The sequence below is a fragment of the Heptranchias perlo genome, chromosome 38 (genome assembly GCF_035084215.1).
Source record: "Heptranchias perlo isolate sHepPer1 chromosome 38, sHepPer1.hap1, whole genome shotgun sequence".
In the NCBI taxonomy this organism is placed as follows: Eukaryota; Metazoa; Chordata; class Chondrichthyes; order Hexanchiformes; family Hexanchidae; genus Heptranchias; species Heptranchias perlo.
In genome coordinates, this window is record NC_090362.1 from 6,661,828 (window position 1) to 6,687,639 (window position 25,812).

The 25,812-nt window shown below is 43.4% G+C and overlaps 1 protein-coding gene across 2 annotated transcripts in view; it reads right to left on the minus strand.

The window, feature by feature from the left end:
- slc12a1 (solute carrier family 12 member 1) overlaps positions 1-25,812 on the minus strand; it is a 120,064-nt gene that overhangs the window by 7,213 nt on the left and 87,039 nt on the right. For both annotated transcript variants that reach the window (XM_067973348.1, XM_067973347.1), the window contains exons 20-22: positions 21,219-21,374; positions 2,925-3,047; positions 1,978-2,089 (exon numbers count right to left, since the gene is read on the minus strand). In XM_067973348.1, coding sequence (XP_067829449.1) covers positions 1,978-2,089; positions 2,925-3,047; positions 21,219-21,374 — 391 coding nt within the window. The remainder of the gene's footprint in view (positions 1-1,977; positions 2,090-2,924; positions 3,048-21,218; positions 21,375-25,812) is intronic.

The following is a 25,812-nucleotide window of genomic DNA, read 5'->3' on the forward strand; positions in this document are numbered from 1 at the left end:
TTTCGGTGGGTTAGGCCACATGGAGACCTAGTTTTCCTGCGTGCAGGGCAAATCAGTTTGATAAAGGAGGCATCATACATGCATTATGCCCCATTATTTGCATATAAAAAGAGCCTATTTCAGGCGCGGGACCTACACAATATGGCGGATGGTGCACTTCCGGCTCAGAATGTGTGTGCACATGCTGCCTGCCATATTGGATACTTCGACACTCGTTTTACGGTTGTAAAACGAGCTCGGCGTCATCGAATTTCTAGGCTGGAATATTTCAGTGCTCCGCAGGGTGGACATCTGGTAGCAGGGTGTTGCGCTGAGGTTTAAGAACATTCAGAGGCAGGCTAGAGTCTGGGACCACTCGGAGATGTGGGAACGCTGAAGAGGGCACAATATGGGGTTTGGCAGAATGGGAACATGTGGCATCTGTAGTATTTGGTGGAGGAAGGGATATGAAATTTGGAACGATGTGGGGGGGGGGGGTGGTGGGGAAGAGAGGTCTTGAGTTGACAGCACTGGTCAGAATGTGGAATTTCACAGTACTGGGGGTGTGTGGAGTGGGGCGAAGGGCATCTGGGGTTTTGCAGCAAATTTAGAGCTGAATTACAAAACACTAATTTCCACTAGCACTGAAAGCTGATTTACTATCTCACTGATCAAAATTCCATTAACTTCATGCAAATTACAACAAGCAATTTTGGACAACTATTTCAGAAGCAACCAACTGAAACAGTGGGGGGAGTTTTGACCTAACCTGCCCGGCGAGTAACTGACGAGATCAGATCTGCCATCCGTTTTACACCCCGCCCGATTTTACTTTCCATTGAACTCAAATCGGGCTGATTTGATCCCATCAGCTTTCCGCCCGGTTAAAAATACCCCTAATTTAAAGCATAGAGTACAAAAGCAAGGAAGGTATGTTGAACCTAACTGGTTAGGCCTCAGCTAGAGTATTGTGTCCAATTCTGGGCACCACACTTTAGGAAGGAGGAGATCAAGGACTTGGAGAAGGTGCAGAGATTTATCAGAATGGTACCATGGATGAGGGACTTCAGTTATGTGGAGACACTAGAGAAGCTGGGATTGTTCTCCTTGAAGCAGGGAAGGTTAAGGGGAGATTTAATAGGTGTTCAAAATTATGAAGGGTTTTGATAGAGTAAATAAGGAGAAATTGTTTCCACTGACAGGATGGTTGGTAACCAGAGGACACAGACTTATGGTGATTGGCAAAATAACCAGAGGAGAGATGAGGAGAAATATTTTTACGCAGCAAGTTGCTATACTCTGGAATGTATAGCATGAAAGGGTGGTAGAAGCAGGTTCAATAATAACTATCAAAAGGGAATTGGACATATACTTGAAAAGGAAAAATATGGACGGCTATGGTGAAACAGCAGGTGAGTGCGACTAATTGTGTAGCTCTTTCAAAAAGCTGGCACAGCATGATGGACCAAATGGCCTCCTTCTGTGCTGTATGATTGTATGTTACTTCAAATTTGACGTGTCAAAGGGAAACCCTAGAGTCCCTTTAATGCCAATATGCGCACCCAAATGCAGGCACACAGGATGACTCATTTGGGTGCACAAATTACCATGAAGGACTCTGGTGCACTTGTTGCTGGGGAGTTCAGTGGTTTTAGTGATGAATTTCTGCTAATTTTGTATTATTTAAAAACCTAATTTTCATACGCTTACCCAATTGAATGCAGCTTGTTCATAAACAACCTTAATCACAACAGTCCCCCTCCCACGTCCTTTGCTGTTAGAAAAACAACTCAAATTTGTTTTTATATATTTTCAAAAATGTTGCTAAAGCATTGTGATTAGCATGTTACCAGTATTCATGAATGTTCACCACACAAAAATTCAGTTTGCAAAGTTTGCTGAAAAACAATGAAAGTGTAAATGTTTCATCATTGACTGTGTTAATAATATCTAATTGATTTAAATATGCAAGAAATCATAGTTTTAAACAAAACTTACGCTCGTTTCTCCTCATCAATGCTGTCCAACTTCCCTCCAATAAAGATACGCAATTTACAGCCACACCATTTTTTCCGTGTAGTTAACAGATAGGGAATGAGAATAGTCAAACCTATTAAAGTGATGATATTGGGATTAATAACTATTAAAGTGATAATAAACTGAGATTAATTACATCACTATTCACTTAATACTACAAGTTTCTTTTTCCTACATGAAGATTGGAATCATTTTAGATTTCTATACGCAATATCAGAATTACACATGGGATCCAACAACCATCGCTAATACCCAAAAGGTTATCAGGAAATCTTTCAACCTTTATATACACAAGTATTCCTGACTGAATATGTTCATTCTTTAAACTGCTAGAAATCTCAACTTGAAAATTTTTATATAGTCACTGAATGAATGTGATTCAGACAATAAGTACTTTTTGTGCTTTGGCTCAGCGGTAGCACTCTTGCCTCTGAGTCAGAAGGTCGTGAGTTCAAATTCTACTCAAGACTAACACATAATCCAGGTTGGCACTTGTATGCAGTAATGAGGGAGTGTTGCATTGTCAGAGGTGCCGTCTTTCGGATGAGTCATTAAACAGAGACCTGTCTTTCCTCTCAGGTGGACGTTAAAGATCCCATGATACTACCTCAAAGACCAGAGAATTCTCCCGGTGTCCTTGTCAACATTTCTCCCTCAAACATCTAAAACAGATGATATGGTCATTAATTTCATTGCTGTTTGTGGGAGCTTGTTGTGCACAAATTGTTGTAATGTGGGAAATGCGGCAGCTCGTGACTACACTTTAAAAAGTATTTTAATGGCTGTAAAGCACTTTGGGACGTCCTGAGGTCGTGAAAGGCGCTATCCAATAAATGCCTTAAAAATGCTACAAATTAGATTCACATATATTAAAATTAGACTTTTTGGAAGAATAATATGCTTCTTACCTCCATCATCAAACAGCCACCACACATCTATTGTGCCTTTGCCCTGATTCTTTTGGAACTGAGTACTAGCTTCCAATAGGCGTTGATTGAAATCTGCAGCATAACCAGTACTGATTTTATAGTCTAAATATAAAAAAGAAGTTATTTTGTTTGCGCAGCCAATATAATTAGTTGCCAAAGAACAGTGTAAAAATTCAATAGCCTAAACTACTGCCAAACTGCAGCAAAGTCCGTATGATACTTCCCAAGCATGAATTGTTACCAAAGTGTACTGGGGGAGGACTTCCGCTCACCCATCTGTCCCCACAACACCGTCCCAAATCCTGGAGACTGGATTATTTACATATTAGAGCTCTCATTGTATCAAAGCTCGTGGCGCTCTGTACATGTCCTACTTGTTTAATTTCAGTAATAAATCTGGTTTGTTAATTCAGGATTTGAGTCCATTTCATAGGAACAGAAGTAGGCCGTTCAGCTCCATGAGCCTGTTCCCCAATTTAATTAGAACACGGCTGATCTGTATCTTAACTCCATCTAACCACCTTGGTTCCGTCACCCTTAATACCCTGACCTAACAAAAATCTGTCAATCTCAGTTTTGAAATTTTCAATTGACCCCTAGCTACAGTTTTTTGGGGGAAGAGAGTTCCAGATTTCCACTACCAGTGGATGAAGAAGTGCTTCCTGACATCATCCAGACTCCTCCACTAGAGGAAATAGTTTCACTCTATCTACCCTATCAAATCCTTTAATCATCTTAAACTCCTCAATTAGATCAGCCCTTAATAAGAACATAAGAAATAGGAGCAGGAGTAGGCCAATCGGCCCCTCGGGCCTGCTCCGCCATTCAATAAGATCATGGCTGATTTGATCCTAACCTCAAATCTAAAGAACACAAGAAGTAGCAGGACCCGGCCACTCAGCCCCTGGGCCCGCTCCGCCACCCACAGGGCCTTGACCGATCCGAACTCAGCTTCATGTCCAATTTCCTGCCCGCTCTCTGTAACCCCCTAATTCCCTTTACTTCTAGGAAACTGTCTATTTCTGTTTTAAATTTATTTAATGATGTAGCTTCCACAGCTTCGTGGGGCAGCAAATTCCACAGACCTACTACCCTCTGAGTGAAGAAGTTTCTCCTCATCTCAGTTTTGAAAGAGCAGCCCCTTATTCTAAGATTATGCCCCCTAGTTCTAGTTTCACCCATCCTTGGGAACATCCTTACCGCATCCACCTGATCAAGCCCCTTCACAATCTTACATGTTTCAATAAGATCGCCTCTCATTCTTCTGAACTCCAATGAGTAGAGTCCCAATCTACTCAACCTCTCCTTGTATGTCCGCCCCCTCATCCCCGGGATTAACCGAGTGAACCTTCTTTGTACTGCCTCGAGAGCAAGTATGTCTTTTCTTAAGTATGGACACCAAAACTGTATGCAGTATTCCAGGTGCGGTCTCAAAAATACCTTATATAACTTCAGCAATACCTCCCTGTTTTTATATTCTATCCCCCTAGCAATAAAAGCCAACATTCCGTTGGCCTTCTTGATCACCTGCTGCACCTGCATACTGGCTTTTTGATTTTCTTGCACGAGGACCCCCCGATCCCTTTGTACTGCAGTACTTTCCAGTTTCTCGCCATTAAGATAATAACTTGCTCTCTGATTTTTCCTGCCAAAGTGCATAACCTCACATTTTCCAATACTGTATTGCATCTGCCAAATCTCTGCCCACTCACCCAGCCTGTTTATATCCCCTTGTAGGTTTTTTATGTCCTCCTTACTCTCTACTTTCCCTCCCATCTTTGTATCATCTGCAAACTTTGATATGTTACACTCGGTCCCCTCCTCCAATTCGTTAATATAGATTGTAAAGAGTTGGGGACCCAGCACCGACCCCTGCGGAACACCACTGGCTACTGGTTGCCAGTCCGAGAATGAACCATTTATCCCAACTCTCTGCTTCCTGTTAGATAACCAATCCTCCACCCATGCCAGAATATTACCCCCAATCCAGTGATTCTTTATCTTGAGCAATAATCTTTTATGTGGCACCTTGTCGAATGCCTTCTGGAAGTCTAAATACACTACGTCCACTGGTTCCCCATTATCCACCCTGTACGTTATGTCCTCAAAGAACTCAAGCAAATTTGTCAGACATGACTTCCCCTTCGTAAAGCCATGCTGACTTTGTCCTATTAAATTATGTTTATCTAAATGTTCCGTTACTGTCTCCTTAATAATAGACTCCCAAATTTTACCCACCACAGATGTTAGGCTAACTGGTCTATAATTTCCAGCCTTCTGCCTACTACCCTTTTTAAATAAGGGTGTTACATTAGCAGTTTTCCAATCTGCCGGGACCTTTGCTGAGTCCAGAGAATTTTGGAAAATTATTACCAAAGCATCCACAATCCCTACTCCCACTTCCCTCAAGACCCTAGGATGTAAGCCATCAGGTCCAGGGGATTTATCCGCCTTGAGTCCCATTATTTTACTGAGTACCAATTCCTTAGTGATTTTAATCGTATTTAGCTCCTCCCCCCCCCCCCCCTAGAGCCCCCTGTTTGTCCGGTGTTGGGATATTCTTAGTGTCCTCTACCGTAAAGACTGAAACAATATATTTGTTCAGCATTTTTGCCATCTCCATGTTTCCCACCATTAATTTCCCGGTCTTATCCTCGAAGGGACCTACGTTTGCCTTAGCCACCCTTTTTCTTTTTATATAACAGTAGAAACTCTTGCTATCTGTTTTTATATTTTTGCTAATTTATTTTCATAATCTATCTTCCCTTTCTTAATCAATCCTTTAGTTACTTTTTGCTGTCTTTTGAAGACTTCCCAATCTTCTATCCTCCCACTAAGTTTGGCTACCTTATATGTCCTTCCTTGTTTTTAGTCGGATACTATCCTTAATTTCTTTACTTAGCCACGGATGGCTGTCATTTCTTTTACACCCTTTTTTCCTCAGTGGAATATATTTTTTTTGAAAGTTGTAAAATAACTCCTTAAATGAACACCACTGCTCATGTACCGTCTTACCCTTTAATCTATTTTCCCAGTCCACTTTAATCAATTCCGCTCTCATACCATCATAGTCTCCTTTATTCAAGCTCAGTACGCTTGCTTGAGAACCAACCTTCTCACACTCTAATTGGATATGGAATGTAACCATGTTATGGTCACTCATTCCAAGGAGATCCTTAACTAGGACATTATTAATTAATCCTGGCTCATTACACAGGACCAGGTCCAAGGTTGCTTGCCCCCTTGTAGGATCAGTTACATACTGCTCAAGAAATCCATCCCTAATACACTCAATAAACTCTTCTATATCTTCTATACTCCAGGAATACAAGCCTAGTCTATGCAACCTGTCCTCATAATGTAACTCTTTTAGCCCCAGTATCATTCTGGTGAATCTGAGCTGCACCCTCTCCAAAGCAAATACGTTCTTCCTGTGGTGTGGTGCCTATAACTGAAAGCAGTACTTTAAATGGGGTCTGTTGATAATATTGCTTCCAGAGTGGTTTGAAGAGAGATAAAGTGCAATGGGCACTGATGACCTAGGATTATGAGTCCTAGAGGCTACAAGGTCTCTGCAGGGGCAGAAAAGTGCTGGGCTGCAGTTTCTGGCTCATAGGAGACATGAGGTCCATTTACAGGAAATGTGACAAGTCTGTTGCAAGAGGGAACAGCTCATTAAAATATTCTAAAATTACATCACATTAGTAGCAGAAAGCTGTGTAAGATACCTATACCATCACAGGTCTTAAGAAAAGGGGGCCTTAGTGGTGAACAGGGATTCTAGCTACCAGGATGGATCTGCCAACTTGTACATCATTCACTTTTCCTAACCAGACAATGGTGTTAAATGATATTGATTGAAAATTCCACACTATATTTCAAGGACACCCCCACAACTGAACCCAAGGTTTCTTACTGGATAGGTGGCAGAAATAGAGAATGTGCTAACCAGTGGACGAGTCTTTCCTTGAAGACAACTTTACTGAGAATATCACAAATGACACAAATAATAGTTAGGGACAAACTAGTTTATGGATGTAGCCAATTCATACTGATCAGTGACAAAGTATCTAGTGCTGGATAGTACCAGTCATAGATGATGTGTTGAGAACTTTTGCCAAGATGGTTGAACCTCAACCTTTGGTGACCTGATGTATTGGGTGGAACAAGGTTGGTGTGTGCTGCCAATGCCATATCTTCAATGTCGGAAATGCTGGCTTTTCCCTAGAGATTTTTGGAGTCTTATGCTCAAGATCAAACACCACTTGATCTCATCCTCATTGAATGCCTGTAGTTACAAGATAAATAAAAAGGCCATTTGGCCAATCTGTCCAGAAAGAAAAACCTACCATTACCCATCAGCTTCTGATAAGAGCGACTCAAGAGCCTAAGGCTTTCAGCTTTAGTACTGTTCCTAAAAGTATATTCCAAGTGTTGATTACTTTGTGTGAAGATATTCTTCCCAACATCAGTCCCAAATTTGCACTTTTGATCTCGTCCTGCTGTCATTGTTTACCTTATAGTGGTACGCATTTACATTTTTATACCATTTATTTATTTATTTATTACACACCAGGTCCTCTACATTCACTTTCTTTCGAGGCTAAATATTTCTAGTTTCCCTAGTCTTCTGATGCTGGGGATCTCTTGTGTCCAAGCTAAAAAGCTGAAGTGCAGTTGACATTCACTGATGTCATGTTTCAGCGGAACACATCATATACATCAATTGTTTGCGATCATAAAAGCAGAGTCAAACTTCAGGCACTGCCTGAATCCTGATTTTGAAAGCAACCTCGGTGCCAGAAGGGTACAGTAAGTTTTTGACATTATTAGAACATTATTATAAATCTAACACAAAGCACTAATAAAAAACAAGGGGGTTGATTTTGACTTTTGGTCTGCTGCCCGGCGGAGTGCTCCACTTGGCCACAGCGATTTTGAAGCCGCAACTTCTTTGTATTTGACCGGCCAGTTGCGAACACCAAACGGGTTCCCGATGCAGCTCGCCGGTCGGTCCTGCTGGCTCCAAAACAAAAATCAATTTTAAAAATGTATCTGGCTGTTTCTTGATTGGAACGCCAGTACATATGAACGAAGCATGCACAGCGCATGGACTGCCCACTTGTCCCTTAAAGTTGCAATTGGGGTCCTAACTACCTATCGGCAGTTTCAGAAGGGTGCCCTGACGCCCAGGGTAGGCCCCTTTCAAAATAGCAATGGACAGAGCATTGGCTTTAACAGAGCATTAAGGCTACTGACCCCATTTTGAGTCCCTTACTGTCCAGTTAATGCTGATTTTCCCAAGTGAAAATCAGGCCCAAGGGAAGTAACTATCTATTTGACAGTCAAAAAAGTTGTGAGTGTGTGGTTAGAGTATTAGTGCTATTGCAGACGGCCAGAATGTTTTTATTATGGAAGTTGACTAGTAGTCAGGTTTGCCGTTTAGCATCAGGCTGGGTCAGAGTCAAAACCCAAGGGCTTCAGTTGAAACATAAGGTAACGATCATCTGCCCAACTTGGTCAAATTACAGGCAAGGAAGCCAGTTTCAAGACAAGATTCCCCAAAATAAACCTTCTAAACAAGCTAACAAACAGAAACTTGGTACAGCAACAAGAATGATGGAAAACAAAATACGAGGGTTAAATATAATTATGCCTGACTACCGCTAAATTAAAAGGAGAAGGCAACACCTATCTAAGGAGTATTTCTTAGAATTTTATCAAAGATCAAAGAAGCTAAATTGAAGCACACCCTTGTGCCTGGAGATGGTGGTTCCAAGCAGCGCTCATATCATCTTCCGGTATGGGCCCCTTGAGAACAGAACTTTTTGTATTAAAACCCTTCAGTAGCTTCAATTTGGGGAAAAAATACATGCCATGCCTTTTACTTACAAGAAAATAGTTATTTTTGAAGCAGTCTCATTCCAGGGAATGACTGGAACCACCAGGCTACATTTGGCTATGATAGATTGGGGAACTTTACTAAAAGGGATGACTGTGGATAGGCAATGGCTAATATTTAAAGAACGTGTGCAGGAATTACAATTATTCATTCCTGTCTGGTGCAAAAATAAAACAGGAAAGATGGCTCAACTGTGGTTTACAAAAGAAATTAGGAATAGTATTAGATCCAAAGAGGAGACATATAAAATTGCCAGAAAAAGTGGCAAGCCTGAGGATTGGGAGCAGTTCAGAATTCAGCAAAGGAGGACAGAGATTGATTAAGAGGGGGAAAAATAGAATATGAGGGTAAATTAGCAGGGAACATAAAAACTGACTGTAAAAGCTTCTACAAATGTCAAGAGAAAAAGATTAGTGAAGACAAATGTAGGTCCCTTACAGTCAGAAATGGGGGAAGTTATAATGGGGAACAAAGAAATGGCAGAACAATTAAGCACATACTTTGGTTCTTTCTTCACAAAGGACGATACAAATAACCTGCCAGAAATGTTAGGGAACCAAGGGTCTAGTGAGAGGGAGGAACTGAAGGAAACCAGTATTAGTAAAAAAAGTGCTGGGGAAATTAATGGGGCCAAAGGCTGACAAATCCCCAGGGCCTGATAATCTACATCCCAGAGTACTAAAGGAAGTGGCCCTGGAAATAGTGGATGCATTGGTGATCATCTTCCAAAATTCTATAGACTCAGGAACAGTTCCTACAGATTGGAGGGTGGCAAATGTAATCCCACTATTTAAAAAAGGAGAGAGAGAAAAAACAGGGAATTACAGCCCAGTTAGCCTAACATCAGTAGTGGGGAAAATGCTAGAGTCTATTGTAAAAATGTGATAACAGAACATTTGGAGGGCATTAATGGGATTGGACAAAGTCAGCATAGGTTTATGAAAGGGAAATCATGCTTAACAAATCTACTGGAGTTTTTTGAGGATGTAACTATTAGAATAGATAGGGGAGAACCAGTGGATGTGGTGTACTTGGATTTTCAGAAGGCTTTTGATAAGGTCCCACACAAGAGGTTAGTGTGCAAAATTAAAGCACATGGGATTGGGGGGAATATACTGGCATGGATTGAGAATTGGTTGACAGACAGGAAACAGAGTAGGAATAAACGGGTCTTTTTCTGGGGGAAGGCAGTGACTAGTAGGGTACAGCAGGGATCAGTGCTTGGGCCCCAGCTATTCACAATATATATCAATGATTTGGATGAGGGAACTAAATGTAACATTTCCAAGTTTGCAGACGACACAAAGCTGGGGTAGAATGTGAGCTGTGAGGAGGATGCAAAGAGGCTCCAATGTGATTTAGACAAGTTGGGTGAGTGGGCAAGAACATGGCAGATGCAGTATAACGTGGATAAATGTGAGGTTATCCACTTTGGTTGTAAAAACAGAAAGGCAGATTATTATCTGAATGATGATAGATTGGGAAAAGGGGAGGTGCAACGAGACCTGGGTGTCCTTGTACACCAGTCGCTGAAAGCGAGCATTCAGGTGCAGCAAGCAGTTAGGAAGGCGAATGGTATGTTGGCCTTCAATGCAAAAGGATTTGAGTACAGGAGCAGGGATGTCTTACTGCAGTTATACAGGGCCTTGGTGAGACCACATCTGGAGTATTGTGTGCAGTTTTGGTCTCCTTATCTGAGGAAGGATGTCCTTGCCATGGAGGGAGTGCAACAAAGGTTTACCAGACTCATTCCTGGGATGGCAGGACTGACGTATGAGGAGAGATTGGGTCAACTAGGCCTATATTCACTAGAGCTTAGAAGAATGAGAGGTGATCTCATCGAAACATATAAAATTCTAACAGGACTAGACAGGCTAAATGCAGGGAGGATGTTCCCCGATGGGTGGGGAATCCAGAACCAGGGGTTACAGTCTCAGGATACGAGGTATGCCATTTAGAACCGGGATGAGGAGAAATTTCTTCTTTGAGGGTGGTGAACCTGTGGAATTCTCTACCACACAAGGCAGCAGAGGCCAAGTCATTAGATGTATTCAAGAAGGAGACAGATATATTTCTTAATGCTAAAGGGATCAAGGGATATGGGGAAAAAGCAGGAACAGGGTACTGAGTTAGGCGATCAGCCATGATCATTTTGAATGGCGGAGCAGGGCCGAATGGCCTACTCTTGCTCCTATTTTCAATGTTGTTTCTATTTGGTATGGTACACCACTGTGATAGCATTAATACTCTGCCCTAATACTCACCTTAGGTGTAGAGATGGCAATTGACCAGGCAGTGCGAGACTTTCTACTTCATGTTCAAGGGAATGCCCTTCAAAAACGTACTCGGGAGCAAAATCAGCATCCTCTACTCACACTCCACATCTTAAGAACTCTATTAGAGACTTCTTTAGCCCGCACCCCGTGCTCCCAGCCCACCCATCCCAAGTGTAGATACGTTTCCCTCTTGCAGCACTTCAAAAGTCATTCATTGCATGTGAAGTATTTTGGGATGTCCTGAGGGCATGATAAGGCGTTACATAAATGCAAGTTCCTTCTCTTTCTCAAAAGCTGCTATTTATGGGGCTAAAGGCTGAATGTCTCAGGTTAAGAGTTAGTATGGCAGTGGATTGATGCTAATTGGCTTAAAACAAGAAAACATTTCTTCTTTTAAGCCTATTATCTATCCAGTGCCATACTATGACTCCTTTACTTAGCTATTAGTCCCCTATGTGGAACCTAGTCAAGATCTTTCCAAAAACCCAAGTACAATATATAATATTCAACCAAGTTTATCTGACAAAGGGATTTGTTATGATGCAGCACAAGTCTATGTTCTCCCTGGACCGTCAGTATGCTGATGTTTATTTCTACAGGTCCGTTGAGCACATAAACTGACAAACATTACTGACTGCCCATTCAGTAAATGCATTCACTGAAAGGCTATCTCAGTCTGAAGATCTAAACCGTACCTAGCCTCTGGGTTATACCTTTAGACTTGCAATGAGCTCACAGATACAGTTCAGGAAAAAGGGTAACATCATCTGACAGACAGGTCTCTCTAGAGGATATTCAAAACCTAACTAGGCTTCGAGGTAGCTTTGTGTTATCTATTAGAATATGCCAATACAGTTTGACTGGACACAAAGAATTATCTTCACATCTAGCACTACTACTATATAACCTGTCAGTTCAAATGAGAGCAGTTTTAGGTACAATAAGGTCAAACAGATAAGTAAACCAGATGCCAGCAGAATGCCTAAATTAAAATGTAGACTTCTGAAGACCCATTTGCAGCCCATTTTACACCTTTGAGTACCACCACTTTCTCCATACTTGCTATTAGTGTGTTTGCCAACTTAAAGTCTTTAGGAAACATAAATTACCATGAACGAACAAAAATTACCTCAAAACTTCTTTGTTTGTACAGTTTCAATGTTCTTATATAAAACATTCTATAAGCCTCAAAAATGGTTCAGAAGAAAATTTTTTTAAACAAAATATTTACAACCAAAGAGATATACTAAAAATAGTCCATTTTCTATGAGTAGCCCCAGTGTTCTTTTCTAATAATCAACAAAGAACCATGATAATGGCTGTTGCTATTCGTATGCTGCCTCTCACAGCTGTTGATTTTCTGTGAGTTCATAATAAAAAAGCATAATTATAATATCTCTATCTTATTAAAAATTTTGTGCCTGTGCACAACCTGTCTACAAAAGCTTACTTTCTATTATCACCCTTTTTAATCATACTTTTATGTCAATAAATTCCTATATCCACATTTACAATTGAATCTGCCTATGTAAACTCGTAATTCTGTAACTGCACAATTTGACCGTGTGGTAATGTATTATCTTTTCCTCACAAATGCTTTCTGAATTTTTATCTGCCAATTTTTGACCTGCCATTTTTTTTCAGTCACTGGAATTTCTAACATCCAAATTAATGGTTTAAACAAAATATGTATTTCACAGTAGCATGATTAAATTTAATCATCGAATATCTTCATTAAAGATTCACCTAAAAGCCTGGGCTTGGATTTCATATTTTTGTCTAGAGCTGTAACACTGAGCTGAATGTGGATTGTGCAGTCTGAGTATGTGCAGTGTACATAATTGCCAAGGAGGCAGCAGTGCAATTCAGTCAGCTGCACTGATGGAATATTTTTCTTCAGCTACTAGCAGTTTCTGCAGAGTTTTTTTTGAGAAAAGCTAGAGGACTAATTTCAAAAACTTTATTCAGATAATGTTTATGTTGAATGTGTGTGTGCGTGAGAGGAGAGAGAGAAGAGAGAAAAAAAAACAAGTATTGGTTAAACACATTGTGGCTTTTTGTTTTATGTTCTATGAACTTCAGAAAGCATATTAAGCTGCGAATGTTAAAGATGCTAACATTAATTCAATTTTCAAAAAAAGTTGAATTTGAAGATAACATTCTCTTACCTGTGATTTGTTGACTGTTAGAAAAGGTAAATGCTGTAATCGCTTATATCTGAGACAGAGATTCTAATTGCTAACAGTTATGGGACAGAGTGAGAGAAGGGGGGAGACAGATAGACAAAATGGGGGTACATTTATTTCCATGCCACTATTACACCAGTGGAAAAAGATTTGTGCCTGCCAGTGGTCTGGAGAGGTAATGACAAGAATTTGCTGGGCCAGCTCATTTGCATATCCATTGGAATAATGATTAGCATAAATCCCATGTAAAATGAATGTAATCTATTGACATGCATGGAAATTAGAGTGTATCCTTTAAAAAGATAGTTCTGGCAGAAGCCTGCAGTAGCAGACTTGTGGACATGCAGATAAGGAAGGAACAGTGCTTGGCTCACTGACTTGACTCTCAGTTAACCACTGCATATCTCACTAATCTTTTTCTGATACTTTTTAAGAATGTCCACCAAAGGAGCAGCTGGCACATGCAGCCAAATAAGGCAGCAGGGCACAGCACACAGGCACAGAAGAGGCCATAATTTCATAGACTCTGACTTCAAGGAAACTGACATTAGAAGATAGACTGCTGGGTGACCATGGTAGAAAACCTGCCAGAAATGCCACTCATGCTACCTGCAGACCAGTGCCACTGGCATTGAGTGCCAACTCGTCACTCCAGGCCTGCAGACCAGTGCCACTGGCATTGAGTGCCAACTCGTCACTCCAGGCCTGCAGACCAGTGCCACTGGCATTGAGTGCCAACTCGTCACCCCAGGCCTGCAGACCAGTGCCACTGGCATTGAGTGCCAACTCGTCACTCCAGGCCTGCAGACCAGTGCCACAAGAATTCCAATGACCTCACTTGTATTTGTAAAAGACATTTAAGGTTATATATTTTTGAATGAGTCGTCATTTCAACAGCTGCTGTAGAACTGAACAGCACAATTGGAAACAATGGAATATTCAGATTATTCTACTCACAAGGAGGAATTTCAGTATTACTTACAGTTACTCATGAATTGTTAGATCTTTCTCTCTATTATTAAAAGGCATGGACAGCAAACAATACATGAACCCCAGCAGAATTTTGGGGCCAAAGGACGTAAGTCAGGAGGATTGGTTGCAGGGAACCTGCACTTTGGGGTGGAACCCGGATCTACCCCTAGATCAAAACAATGCTTTGGAGGGAGCTTCTGGACTACCTTGGGAATTCTGCTTAGTACGTCACCAATAGGCCAAGCAGGACCTATGCCAGCTGAGAGTTAATTTAGGTCCCATACTGGACCTTACTAAGGACCCAAATAGATTGCCAGCAATGGTAATCGATCCCCCCTTAAAATCAATGGCCATGTTTCCCTTTGGAGAAATAACAACATTTTGGTCATTTTCTTTGGCTCTAAAGGGCCTTACACTCTTGCATTGGAGTGGCATGGTGACATACCAATTTTATGCCAGGCAATCAAAGGAAGTGCCTCTTTTGCCCTCCTAGCAAAATCAAATAACACATACCAAAATGGAGACAAAAAGATGCATTAAAAGACAATTCCACCTAAAAAAAAAACTTTTTTTTCTTTTTAAAAAAAACCGGTACCTTCTCCCTTTAGGGCATCTGCTTTGAGTGGATGAACTCTCATACCCGAGTGCACCCAGTTTTAAACATCGATGAGATTCGCACTGTGCCCATTGCTGGTTTCCAATAACAGTTCTATTGCTGCAGTCTGCTCATCCTGATGTAAAATTAACCATTTCTCATCAATAAATGTTGGGATGTGAGGAAAAGGATCTGGCAGAATGCACACAGTCACATGTGTTTGAGGTTTGTTTTGCATTTTTATACATACCATCAAAACTAACTTGGGACTGCATGCCTAATTTACTCTAAACTGTATCATAGAATTATTGAATGATACAGCACAGAAGAGGCCATTCGTCCTATCGTGCCTGTGCCAGCTCTTCTGAAAGAGCTATACAATTAGTCCCACTCCCCTGCTCTTTCTCCAGAGCCCTGCAAATTTTTCCTTTTGAAGTATTTATCCAATTATAGGAACTTAGGAACAGAAGTAGGCCATTCAGCCCCTCCAGCCTGTTCCGCCATTCAATGAGATCATGGCTGACCTGTGACCTAACTCTATATACCAGCCTTAGCCCCATATCCCTTAATATCTTTAGTTAACAAAAAACTATCAATCTCAGATTTAAAATTAACAACTGAGCTAGCATCAACTGCCGTTTGCGGAAGAGTGTTCCAAACTTCTACAACCCTTTGCATGTAGAATCATAGAAAATTTACAGCACGGAAGGAGGCCCATCGTGTCCGCACCGGCTAAGAAACGAGCCACCAAACCTAAGCCCACTTTCCCGTATTTGGTCTGTAGCCCTGCAGGTCATGGCTCTTCAGGTGCACATCCAGGTATTTTTTTTTAAATGAGTTGAGGGTTTCTGCCTCTACTACCCTCTCAGGCAGTGAGTTCCAGACTCCCACCACCCTCTGGGTGAAAAATAATTTTCCTCATTTCCACTCTAATCCTTCTGCCAATCACTTTAAATCTATGCCCCTGGTTATTGACCCCTCTGCTAAGGGAAATCCTATGCACTCTATCTAGGCCCCTCATAATTCTGTACACCTCAATCAAATCACCCCTCAGCCTCCTCTGCCATCATAGCTAAAATTCTCCAGTCCTGGCAACATTCTCGTAAATCTCCTCTGCACCCTCTCTAGTGCAATTACATCCTTTCTGTAATGTGGTGACCAGAACTGTGCGCAGTACTCAAGCTGTGGCCTAACTAGTGTTTTATACAGTTCCAGCATAACATCCCTGCTTTTATATATTCTACGCCTCGGCTAATAAAAGAAAGCCTTCTTAACCACCTTATCTACCTGTCCTGCTACCTTCAGGGATCTGTGGACATGCACTCCAAGGTCCCTCACTTCCTCTAGGAAGTGTTTCCTAACTTTACTCCTGAAAGTCCTGGCTCTAATTTTTAGGCTATGTCCCCTAGTCCTAGACTCCAACCAGCAGAAATAGTTTCTCTCTACCTTATCAGTTCCCCTTAATAAATTGAAAACTTTGATCAAATCACCACTTAATCTTCCAAATTCCAGGGAACACAATCCTAGTTAGTGTAATCTCGCCTTGTAATTTAACACTTGGAGTCCAGGAACCCGATAATTAGGAGGGAGGTGGGTTGGCAGCGGGGGGGGGGGGGGGGGGGGGGGTCGACTGGGCGCGTGGGTAGCGTGCCCAGTGAAATCAGGGTGCTCCGCACCCGATCGCAGCCTAATTGAAGGCACTTACGCGTGCTTCCGGAATTCCCGTTGCAGACCTGCGCAGCAGACGCACTGCGCACCCACATTACAGGCTGTCAGCAGGAGGAGCCCTATTTAAAGGGGCAGTCCTTCAATGCTCCTCCTGCAGCAAAGAACCAAAATAATAGAATGGAGCAGGCCAGAGGCAAGGCTGCTCCAAGGTTTTCTGACTCCTCACTCCAGGTGCTGCTCGATGGGGTGGAGGAGGAGAGATGGGAGGAGGTGGCCTCCCTCTGCCACCAAGAAGGCCTGGCTCGAGGTGGCAGAGGACGTCAGCAGCAGCAGCAATGTCGGCCGAACCTGGGTCCAGTGCAGGAAGCGCTTTAATGACTTAACCAGGTCAGCCAAAGTGAGTATACTTACGCATTCTCTCACACTCCGTCTTCCACATCACCTCCACCACCACACAACTCCTTCTGCACTGCCACCACAACACTCTCGCATCAGTCCTCACATCCACTCAACCATCATCCTCACCTTGCCTGCACTTACTCACTGCCCCAGTTCCCATTCGAACACTACCACGCAGCCCAAGTCTCATACAATCTCATGGCTATGTCTCAAATGCACCCTCCCATGCATCTCCCTCACGGTCACTATGCAACCATCACTCAATCACGCCTCTCTGTGTTTTGCCTTGATAGAAGAGGTGCCAGAATGCCCGGGAGAGGGCAAGGACCGAAGGGAGCCCGCCACACCAGGTGGTCCTAACGGACGCGGAGCAGCAGGCAATGGAAATAAGCCGCACGCTGGAGTGCCTGTCCGTGGCGGACACAGAGACTGGGAGCGCACAAGCGGCTGGTGACAGAAATCTAACAGCACTCATGATAGCGAATGATCTTAACATCACTTGGCATCTGCAGCACCTCAACATCTGTCCACATGCTTAATATTGCTTTCTGTTCTCTTGCAGGGCTATCTGCGACCACCGTGACTGCGGAGGGAGATTCCTCAGAGGACCTGCCAGCCTCTGAGGGGGCATAGTCACATCTGAGGCAGCCATCCACCAGTGCAGATACACACACCTCGGTGGGTCCCCGTCCTCACTTAGTTGGGCTTGCACATAGTGAGTCACCACACATATGTGAGCACGAGCAGACCCTGGCGGCAGGGGCAGCCGTGGAGAGTCCGCGTCGGTGGGAGCACTCTTCTCCAGGCTCTGCTCAGCTGGACCCAGATGCTGAACCCTGGGGGCCAGCCATGAAAAGGAGCATCATCGAGGGCCAGCAGCACATTGCCGAGGTACTGGAACAGTTGCCACGCGCGCTCGCCACAATCGCGCAGAGGATGGAGGAGTCCAACTCCTGCATGAGTGGAATACTGTCACAGGGACGTGAAAGCATCTCAGATAGTGTCACGGGTAGGTGCGGGAAGGCTAGCCTCCATCGAGCTTCAAGCACGGCTCAACAAAGAGTCCATTCAGGCCCTAACAACGGCCGTTCGGATTCAGGGTGAGCAACATTCTGCCGCCTTAAACAGGCTGACAGATACATTACAACTGGCCTTCTAAGACTTCACACAAGTTCTCCAAACTGTTGTCCAGCAGGGTGGAAGGAGTGATGTGGGCCTGGCCCAGGAGAGGGATGATGGCAAAAGGGGGCATGGAAGTGGGGATGCCACTCAAAGCGCTTCCAAGTCTCACCCATTGCCCCCCCTCTCAACCAGTACCCACAATGCTGCCTCCTCTCCAGGTGGCCAAGTCTGCCCCTGCACAGGTGCAGGTGGAGCAGTCTTTGGAGGGGCCCTCACAGGCACCGAAACCCAGAGGGCATCTACGCAAAGCATCTCATCGGACAGGGCATGGACAAGAGCAACCTGCCACTGCTGAAGCCACAGGGGTAGCACCCCTGTAGGGGTTCCTGTAAACGCAAGGCACAAAGGGGATGCATAAGGGTGTATGACAGAATGTCATGTTTTTCATTTAGTTTTGTTTGTTTTGCCAAGCACATTCAAATTTGTTATCACCACTACTGCCACGTCTTTGCAAATCTTGTCTGGTTTGTGCAATAATTCCCTTTCCTAAGGATCACCAATGAAGACCCGCACCTGATGCCAACCATTGTGTCACTGCAGAGTGGGTGTAGGTGTATTTGCAGGGTTCTTTTGTGCAGACGACAGAGACGTGGGCGATGTCCCCATTGGCACCCTGGAAGGATCAGAAGTTGTTGAGGGCAGTGGTGACTTTGACGGTGACAGGTAAGAAGATGGTGCTCGGGCCAGCCGGGAGCAGCTCAGCATCAAGGAGGCTGCAGATGTCCACGACTACATGTCGAGTGACTCTGAGCCTCCGTGTGCACTGCTCCTCAGAGAGGTGCAGGAAGCTGAGCCTTGGTCTATGGACCCTGTGGCAAGGGTAGTGCCTTTTGCGATGCATCTCTCGCTGCGATTGCCCTCCCTCCTGCTGTGCAGGTGGATATGTCACAGCACTGTATTGTGGAGCTCCACGTGTCAGAGGTGGACAGCGTGGCTGGCAAGGCTGGTGATGCTGTTCGTCCTCAGACGAGGTCATGACTTCAGCTATGGCGGCCCCCATCCGCAAGATGTACGTTTGAGGAGGTCCGCAAGGTAAGTAAATGTGTCTGCACGCCAGAATTGAGGTTCCAAGTTTGTGAATTTTTGTGTTAGGAGGGTGGTAGTGCAGGCCAAACTGTCTCAAGTGACAGAGTGGCCTCCTGCAATGAGTGAGGGTCTCCCCCCACCCCCTCAACCTGTCAAATGGATCGTTGCAGCTCGCACAGGGTGGTGGCTGCAACACATCTGTTTCAACTGGGAGTGTTTCCCCCAGTACAAGAAACACGCGCAGTTTAGATGAAAATCCGACCCCTCCTAAAATATCCTTCCAATCAGGTCTGCAAACAACCTGAACTATCTAATGACACAAAGATACACAAACTAATTAATGGTTTAAGTGGGATCCCACCGGCTTTAATTGCCAGTGGGAGTCCCGCATGCGGGGGCTGCGCGCACATCTAAGCGCGTCATCGGGGAACCTGGAAGTGGGCAAATTGGAGCCGGGCTCCGGACCCACCCCGGGAATCCCGAATTTTAGCAGGGCCCCCCCCCACTCCACGAACGCACCCGCTCGGCAATCCAAAAATCGAGCCCCAGGTCCCATTCTAGTAAATCTACGCTGCACTTCCGCCAATATATCCTTCCTAAGGTGCGGTGCCCAGAACTAAACGTTGTACTCCAGTTGTGGTCTAACCAGGGCTTTATATGGCTGTAGCATAACTTCTACCCCCCTTGTACTCTAGTCCTCTAGATATAAAGGCCAGCATTCCATTAGCCTTTTTGATTATTTTCTGTACCTGTCCATGACATTTTAGTGATCTATGTACATGAACCCCTAAGTCTTTTTGGACCTCCACTGTTTCAAGCTTTTCACCATTTAGAAAGTAATCTGATCTATCCTGTTTAGGTCCAAAGTGGATGACCTCCCATTTGCCTACAGTGAAATTCATTTGCCAGTTTTGCCCATTCACTTAATCTATTAATATATCTCTGTAATGTTATGCTTCCATCTACACTGCTTACAATGCTGCCTATCTTTGTGTCATTGGCAAACTTGGATATGTGTTCATGAACTAGGTGTTCATGATTTAGAACACCTATCAAATCTCCCCTCAAAAACTATCTATAGTATATTAAAAATCTTACACCAGCATGCATTTCCATTATAAATTCCTATGTCCACATTTAGAATTGAAACTGCCTCTGTAAACCTGTCACATTGTAATTACACCCGACAGTGGTGGCACTGTAGTCCCTTAATTTTGCATTTCCTAGCTCCTCAGACAGTACTGCAGAGAAACATTTATGCATCGACCCATTTTAGGAACATAGGAACAGGATTAGGCAGTTTAGCCCCTCGAGCCCGTTCCACCATTCAATGATCAGTACCTCAACTGATTTACCCGCCTCTGACCCATATCCCTTGATACCCCTACCTAGCAAAAATCTATCGATCTCAGTCTTGAAAGCTTCAACTGACCCAGCATCCACAGTCTTTTTGGGGAAGAATTAGGTGTGTGTATACGTTTTTTTCTTCTACTACCCTTTGTGTGAAAAAGTGCTTCCTAATTTCACTCCTGAATGTCCTGGCTCTAATTTTAAGATTATGTCCTCTTGTTCTTGATTACCCCACCAGAGGAAATAGACACTCTATCTATCCTATCAAATCCTTTTACTTCTACTTCTCAAATTGCTGTTATATTTAACTATAAATAATATCAAACCAATGCATCTTATAAAAATAAGGAAAGATAACTTTAAAATGGAGAATATTTGTTTATTCCACCCTCTAACCCCACCTCACCTGACCACTATGCTTGGCTTTCACTCACCGTGTGCACCAGCACAGGAGATCAACTAGTTCATTATTAGTTTTTAAAAATAAACCTTCTGAAATTCTGCAGAGATTCTCCCAGCCTCTTGCGGTAACTCTGGCAAGGGACTGATGGAACCCTCAGAGTAACGGCGTAAACGCCTGTTTTCAGCCATATCTTTGGGGGCCTACTGGTCTCCTGCTGGAGTTATGGCAGGAGACCGGGAGATCCCCAGTGAAATTTCGTGGCCAAGATGTTACTGTGTATTTAGCTACTTTTAGTGTTCGTGGATATGATTTACCTTTCTGTGCATTCACTACTAGTGTACTATTAGTACTATATTTGACAGCTTTGTTCAAGAATTTCAGTGATCGGATTCCTCGTTTTCCATCCTCTTTTTCGTCTCTCTTAGCAGCTTCCAATGCTAATTTTTCTTGCTCCTTCCTCTGCAATTCTTCTATGAAACAAATGAAAATGACTATTTTCACCACCTGCACACTCAAAAATCATGAACAAAAGTTTAAGTTTAGAAGCAGTGCATTTCTGTTTATGCAAAACATTGAGCACTTCATACCAGACATTTAAACTGTTGAATACATTTTCTCTATTGAATGTTATATAATCACGCTAAAGTAATAAATATAAAGTTTCACAAGACCTCTGAAGCTTAATTTTTCCCAACACAAAGGTCTTCACATGGCAAACAGAAAATTATGTAAAGTTACTACTAGAGATTTTATTAATGGTCTGGTAACCAGGTTCTATCACTCTTACTGTTTTTGCCAGGAGGTGCACAAGAGTAGTTTTGAGTAGCTCCAATGCTTTCTCCTTCCTCTCCCCATGGGATAGCAGTTGGCCTTCATATGGACATTTCTCAATAATGACCTGGAACCTTGCCTCATGGAGAATCACAAGTCCAACTCCACGTCCTACATTCATCATATTGGATAACCAATCATCATATTGGATAACCAATATGCTACAGCACTGTACTATAATTCTCCTTACAAGTTTATGCTTTACAAGCTGAGCAAAATATTTGCCAATGTACTTATGGTACCCAAGGCTGTATTTTATGACTCGCAGGGGAAGTCTGGAACTGTGAAAAAATGGCAATATTAGAAGCCATGTAATACCTATTGTGGAACCAGTTCTGTCTGACTGTTTTTGACATCCAATTTAATTTTTTTGGCTGCAAGCTTGTTTTGTAATGGTGGACAGAGAGCCTGTACTGTGAGGCAGAGCAACTAAATTACACAAGTTTTAGCTTTTTCCGCTGTCTTCTTGTGATGAATTACCTGCTCTCTCCTGGGTTCCTCCTCATAGTAACCATAGGAACTCACTGTTCAAACCATAGGAGTTCAAACAAGGGGGGGGGCATACACACTTAAGCATAAAGGCAGGCCTGAAATTGAGCCTCAGACCTCATTAATATTAATATTTGGGCAAGTTGCTGCCACCTGTCGAGCCTCCAGAGGCAGCTTGACAATTTTTTAAAAATGAATGTCTGGCTGCTTGCCTTGCTGGCAGCAATCTGAGGGTAACTCCCAGGAGAGGGGGTGGAGGGTTGGAAAAAGGAGTGATCGCGAGTACTTTGGAGTCAGGGGAGCACTCCTGCTCCTCCTGGTTCCACAGGAGGAATTACTTACCTTTTGTTGGCGGCTGCTGCTTAGGCCGCAGTGGCCGCTGAAGAATCCTGAGCGGAGCAGGCCTGGCTGCTGCTCTGCTCATCGCTCACCAATTTCCCAGAGGGGACCTAATCTGGGCATTATGTAAATGAGGGGCCTATGTAGGGGGCACAACACCTGTTTTAAGTGGCCGTCAGGGATGCCTGAAAAATGTCCAGACCTAATATTGGGTTGGACATCTTTCAGGCGTATGTTGGGCGCAGGACGTTGGCTCCCGAAATTAGCTCATTAAAATGAGCACAACAAAGTCTAATTTTCTACCCCGTAAAACGTTACAAGTTTATGTCCGTCTGGGATTTCACATACACCCTACTTTTGATAACAATGATCATCACTGAAATACAGCATATGTAAAGTCTTTTCCAAAGCAACCTATATAAAAGTTCTCTAGTCTCAGGGGTGGGAGAGGAAGGTTGGTACATTGCTGCATCATTCCTACGAATGGAATGTCGTTATGAGTACATTATATAGGTTTCTCAAATGTTTGTGGATTCTGCATTAAACATCTCAATAAAAGCTGAATGACTTAAAAAAAAAATTAAGTGCCAGCATTTATACGCCTGCCCTGCAGTGGTAGAATTTAAATTTCCTCAGAATGGAGCAGAGAGTGTACAGACTTTACCAGAGTATTACCAACATCTAATTAAAAGGCAACTAGGAAAGATAGATTATCTACGTGAAGGCTCTTCATTCAAATCAAAGTATCCCTCATACAATGCTAGAATAGGCCACTTTCAATATCGCTTTACCTGGGCAATATCAAAAGGGACAACCTTCCCATTCACACACTGTTCAGAAGATTAGTACTTGAGAGAGATCAATTTATTTTGAACCAAAAGGATTTTTTGTAAGGGCTTGTGGGGTTGAATGGTTAGGAATATGGATGGCATCTTTAATTCAAAAAATGGAGTCGACCCTAGGTAATCTACCGTTCTTCATTCAGTATCACGGCTTTGTGAAAGGGAAACTGTGTTTGACTAATTTATTAGAGTTCTTTGAGGAAGTAACAAGCAACGTGGATAAAGCGGATCCTGTGGATGTGGTGTACTTGGATTTCCAGAAGGCATTTGAAAAGGTGCCACATTAAAGGCTACTATACAAAATAAGAGCTTATGGTGTAGGGGGTAACATATTAGCATGGATAAAGGATTGGTTAGCTAACAGGAAACAGAGTAGGCGTAAAATGGGTCATTTTCAGGTTGGCAAGATGTAATGAGTGGAGTGCCTCAGGGATCAGTGATGGGGCCTCAACTATTTACAATCTATATCAATGAGTTGGATGAAGGGACCGAATGTATGGTTGCTAAATATACTGATGACACAAAGGTAGGTAGGAAAGTAAGTTGTGAAGAGGACAGAAGTGGCTCAATTTTAGGGGGCAATTGCAGGTGCGCTGGGGGGGCTCCGAAAATCACGGAAATCCCGTTTGGGTTCGGAAGCTGGCTTCAACCCTCTGACTTCCGAGTTTCCCAGGACCCACCTGTGTGCATGCTTTAATTGCCGGCGGGATGGCAGTTAAAGAGCCAAATGTACCTCATTGAGGTACTTAAGGCACTTTACCTGTGACAGAGTAAGTGATTAGAACGATTTTTAAACTTACCTGGGCGACTTGCCCACCACTTCTGATTCATGCCTGGTAAAACCAGGTGTGAAGGGCCGGATTAGGGAAAAAGAAACTAATTAAATAAAACACCATAGAAGGAAGTTAAAACACAAAGTGAACCTCCCTTTGCACCCTGCTCCGATGTCCCCCTCTTCAACCTCCCCCCGACCCCGGATGTCCTCCCGATGTCCCCGTCTTCAACCCCCCCCACCCCCACCCCTCCAATGTCCTCCCAATCTTTTCCTCACCCCCCCCCCCAATCTTCCATTCTCCTCCTCAATGTCCCCCACTTCAGCCTCGATCTTCCCCCCCCCTCGTCTTCCATTCCAGCACCGGATGACGTCTCGTTTTCTCTTTCCCCCCCCACCCCCCTCACCGCCTCGCGTTGCAGCTTCTGACGGCAGCCAGCCTGTCAATCCTGCGAAACCCGGAGAGGACGTTAATAATCAGCAATCAATATGCGATCGCGTCGGAAACACAAGTTTTGCTCATGCGGGTTTGCCGTGCGCACCTTCCCACCCGCCCCCACCGCCAGCCTGCCACCATTGCAAAATCGACCCCAAGGAGTCTGCACAGGGATATAAATAAGCAAAAATTTGGCAGATGGAGTATAATGTGGGAAAATGTGAACTTGTCCTCTTTGGCAGGAGGAACAGAAAAGCAGTATATTATTTAAATGGAGAGAGACTGCAGAACTCTGAGGTACAGAGAGATCTGGGAGTCCTAGTACATGAATCACAAAAAGTTAGTATGCAGGTACAGCAAGTGATTAGGAAGGCAAATGGAATGTTGTCATTTATTGCAAGGGGAATGGAACATAAAAGTAGAGATGTTTTGCTACAGTTGTACAGGGCATTGGTGAGATCACATCTAGAATACTGTGTGCAGTTTTGGTCTCCTTATTTAAGAAAGGACATAATTGCTTTAAAGAAGGTTCACTCGACTTGATTCCTGGGATGAGACGGTTATCTTATGGGGAAAGGTTGGACAAGTATACATTGGAGTTTAGGAGAAATGAGAGGTGATCTTATTGAAACATATAAGATCCTGAGGGGACTTGAAGGGGTAGATGCTGAGAGGGTGTTTCCCCTTGTGGGAGAGACTAGAACTAGGGGACACAGTTTAAAAATAAGGGGTCTCCCATTTAAGATGGAGTTGAGGAGAATTTTTTCCTCTCAGGAGGGTTGTGAGTCTGTGGAACTCCCTTCCCCAGAGAGCGGTGGAGGCAGGGTCATTGAATATTTTTAAGGCTGAGTTAGATAGATTCCTGATTAACAAGGGAGTCAAAGGTTATAGTAGGTAGATGGGAAATTGGGTTGAGGTCACAATCAGATCAGCCATGATCTTATCAAATGGCAGAGCAGGCTCGAGGGGCCAAACAGCCTAATCCTGCTCTTAATTCATATGTTCGTATTCTCCATACACCACTAGAGGATGATAAAGCAGTGACATTTTGAAGAAAAGACAGCCTTGTGGTGGAACAAAAACTACAGCAGGCAGGACAGACCTACCAAAGCGTACATCATCGATGGGTACTAACTCCACACAGTGACGTTTAATAAAGATGTGCAGATTTTCCGATAATTTGAATGTGCACTTGTTTC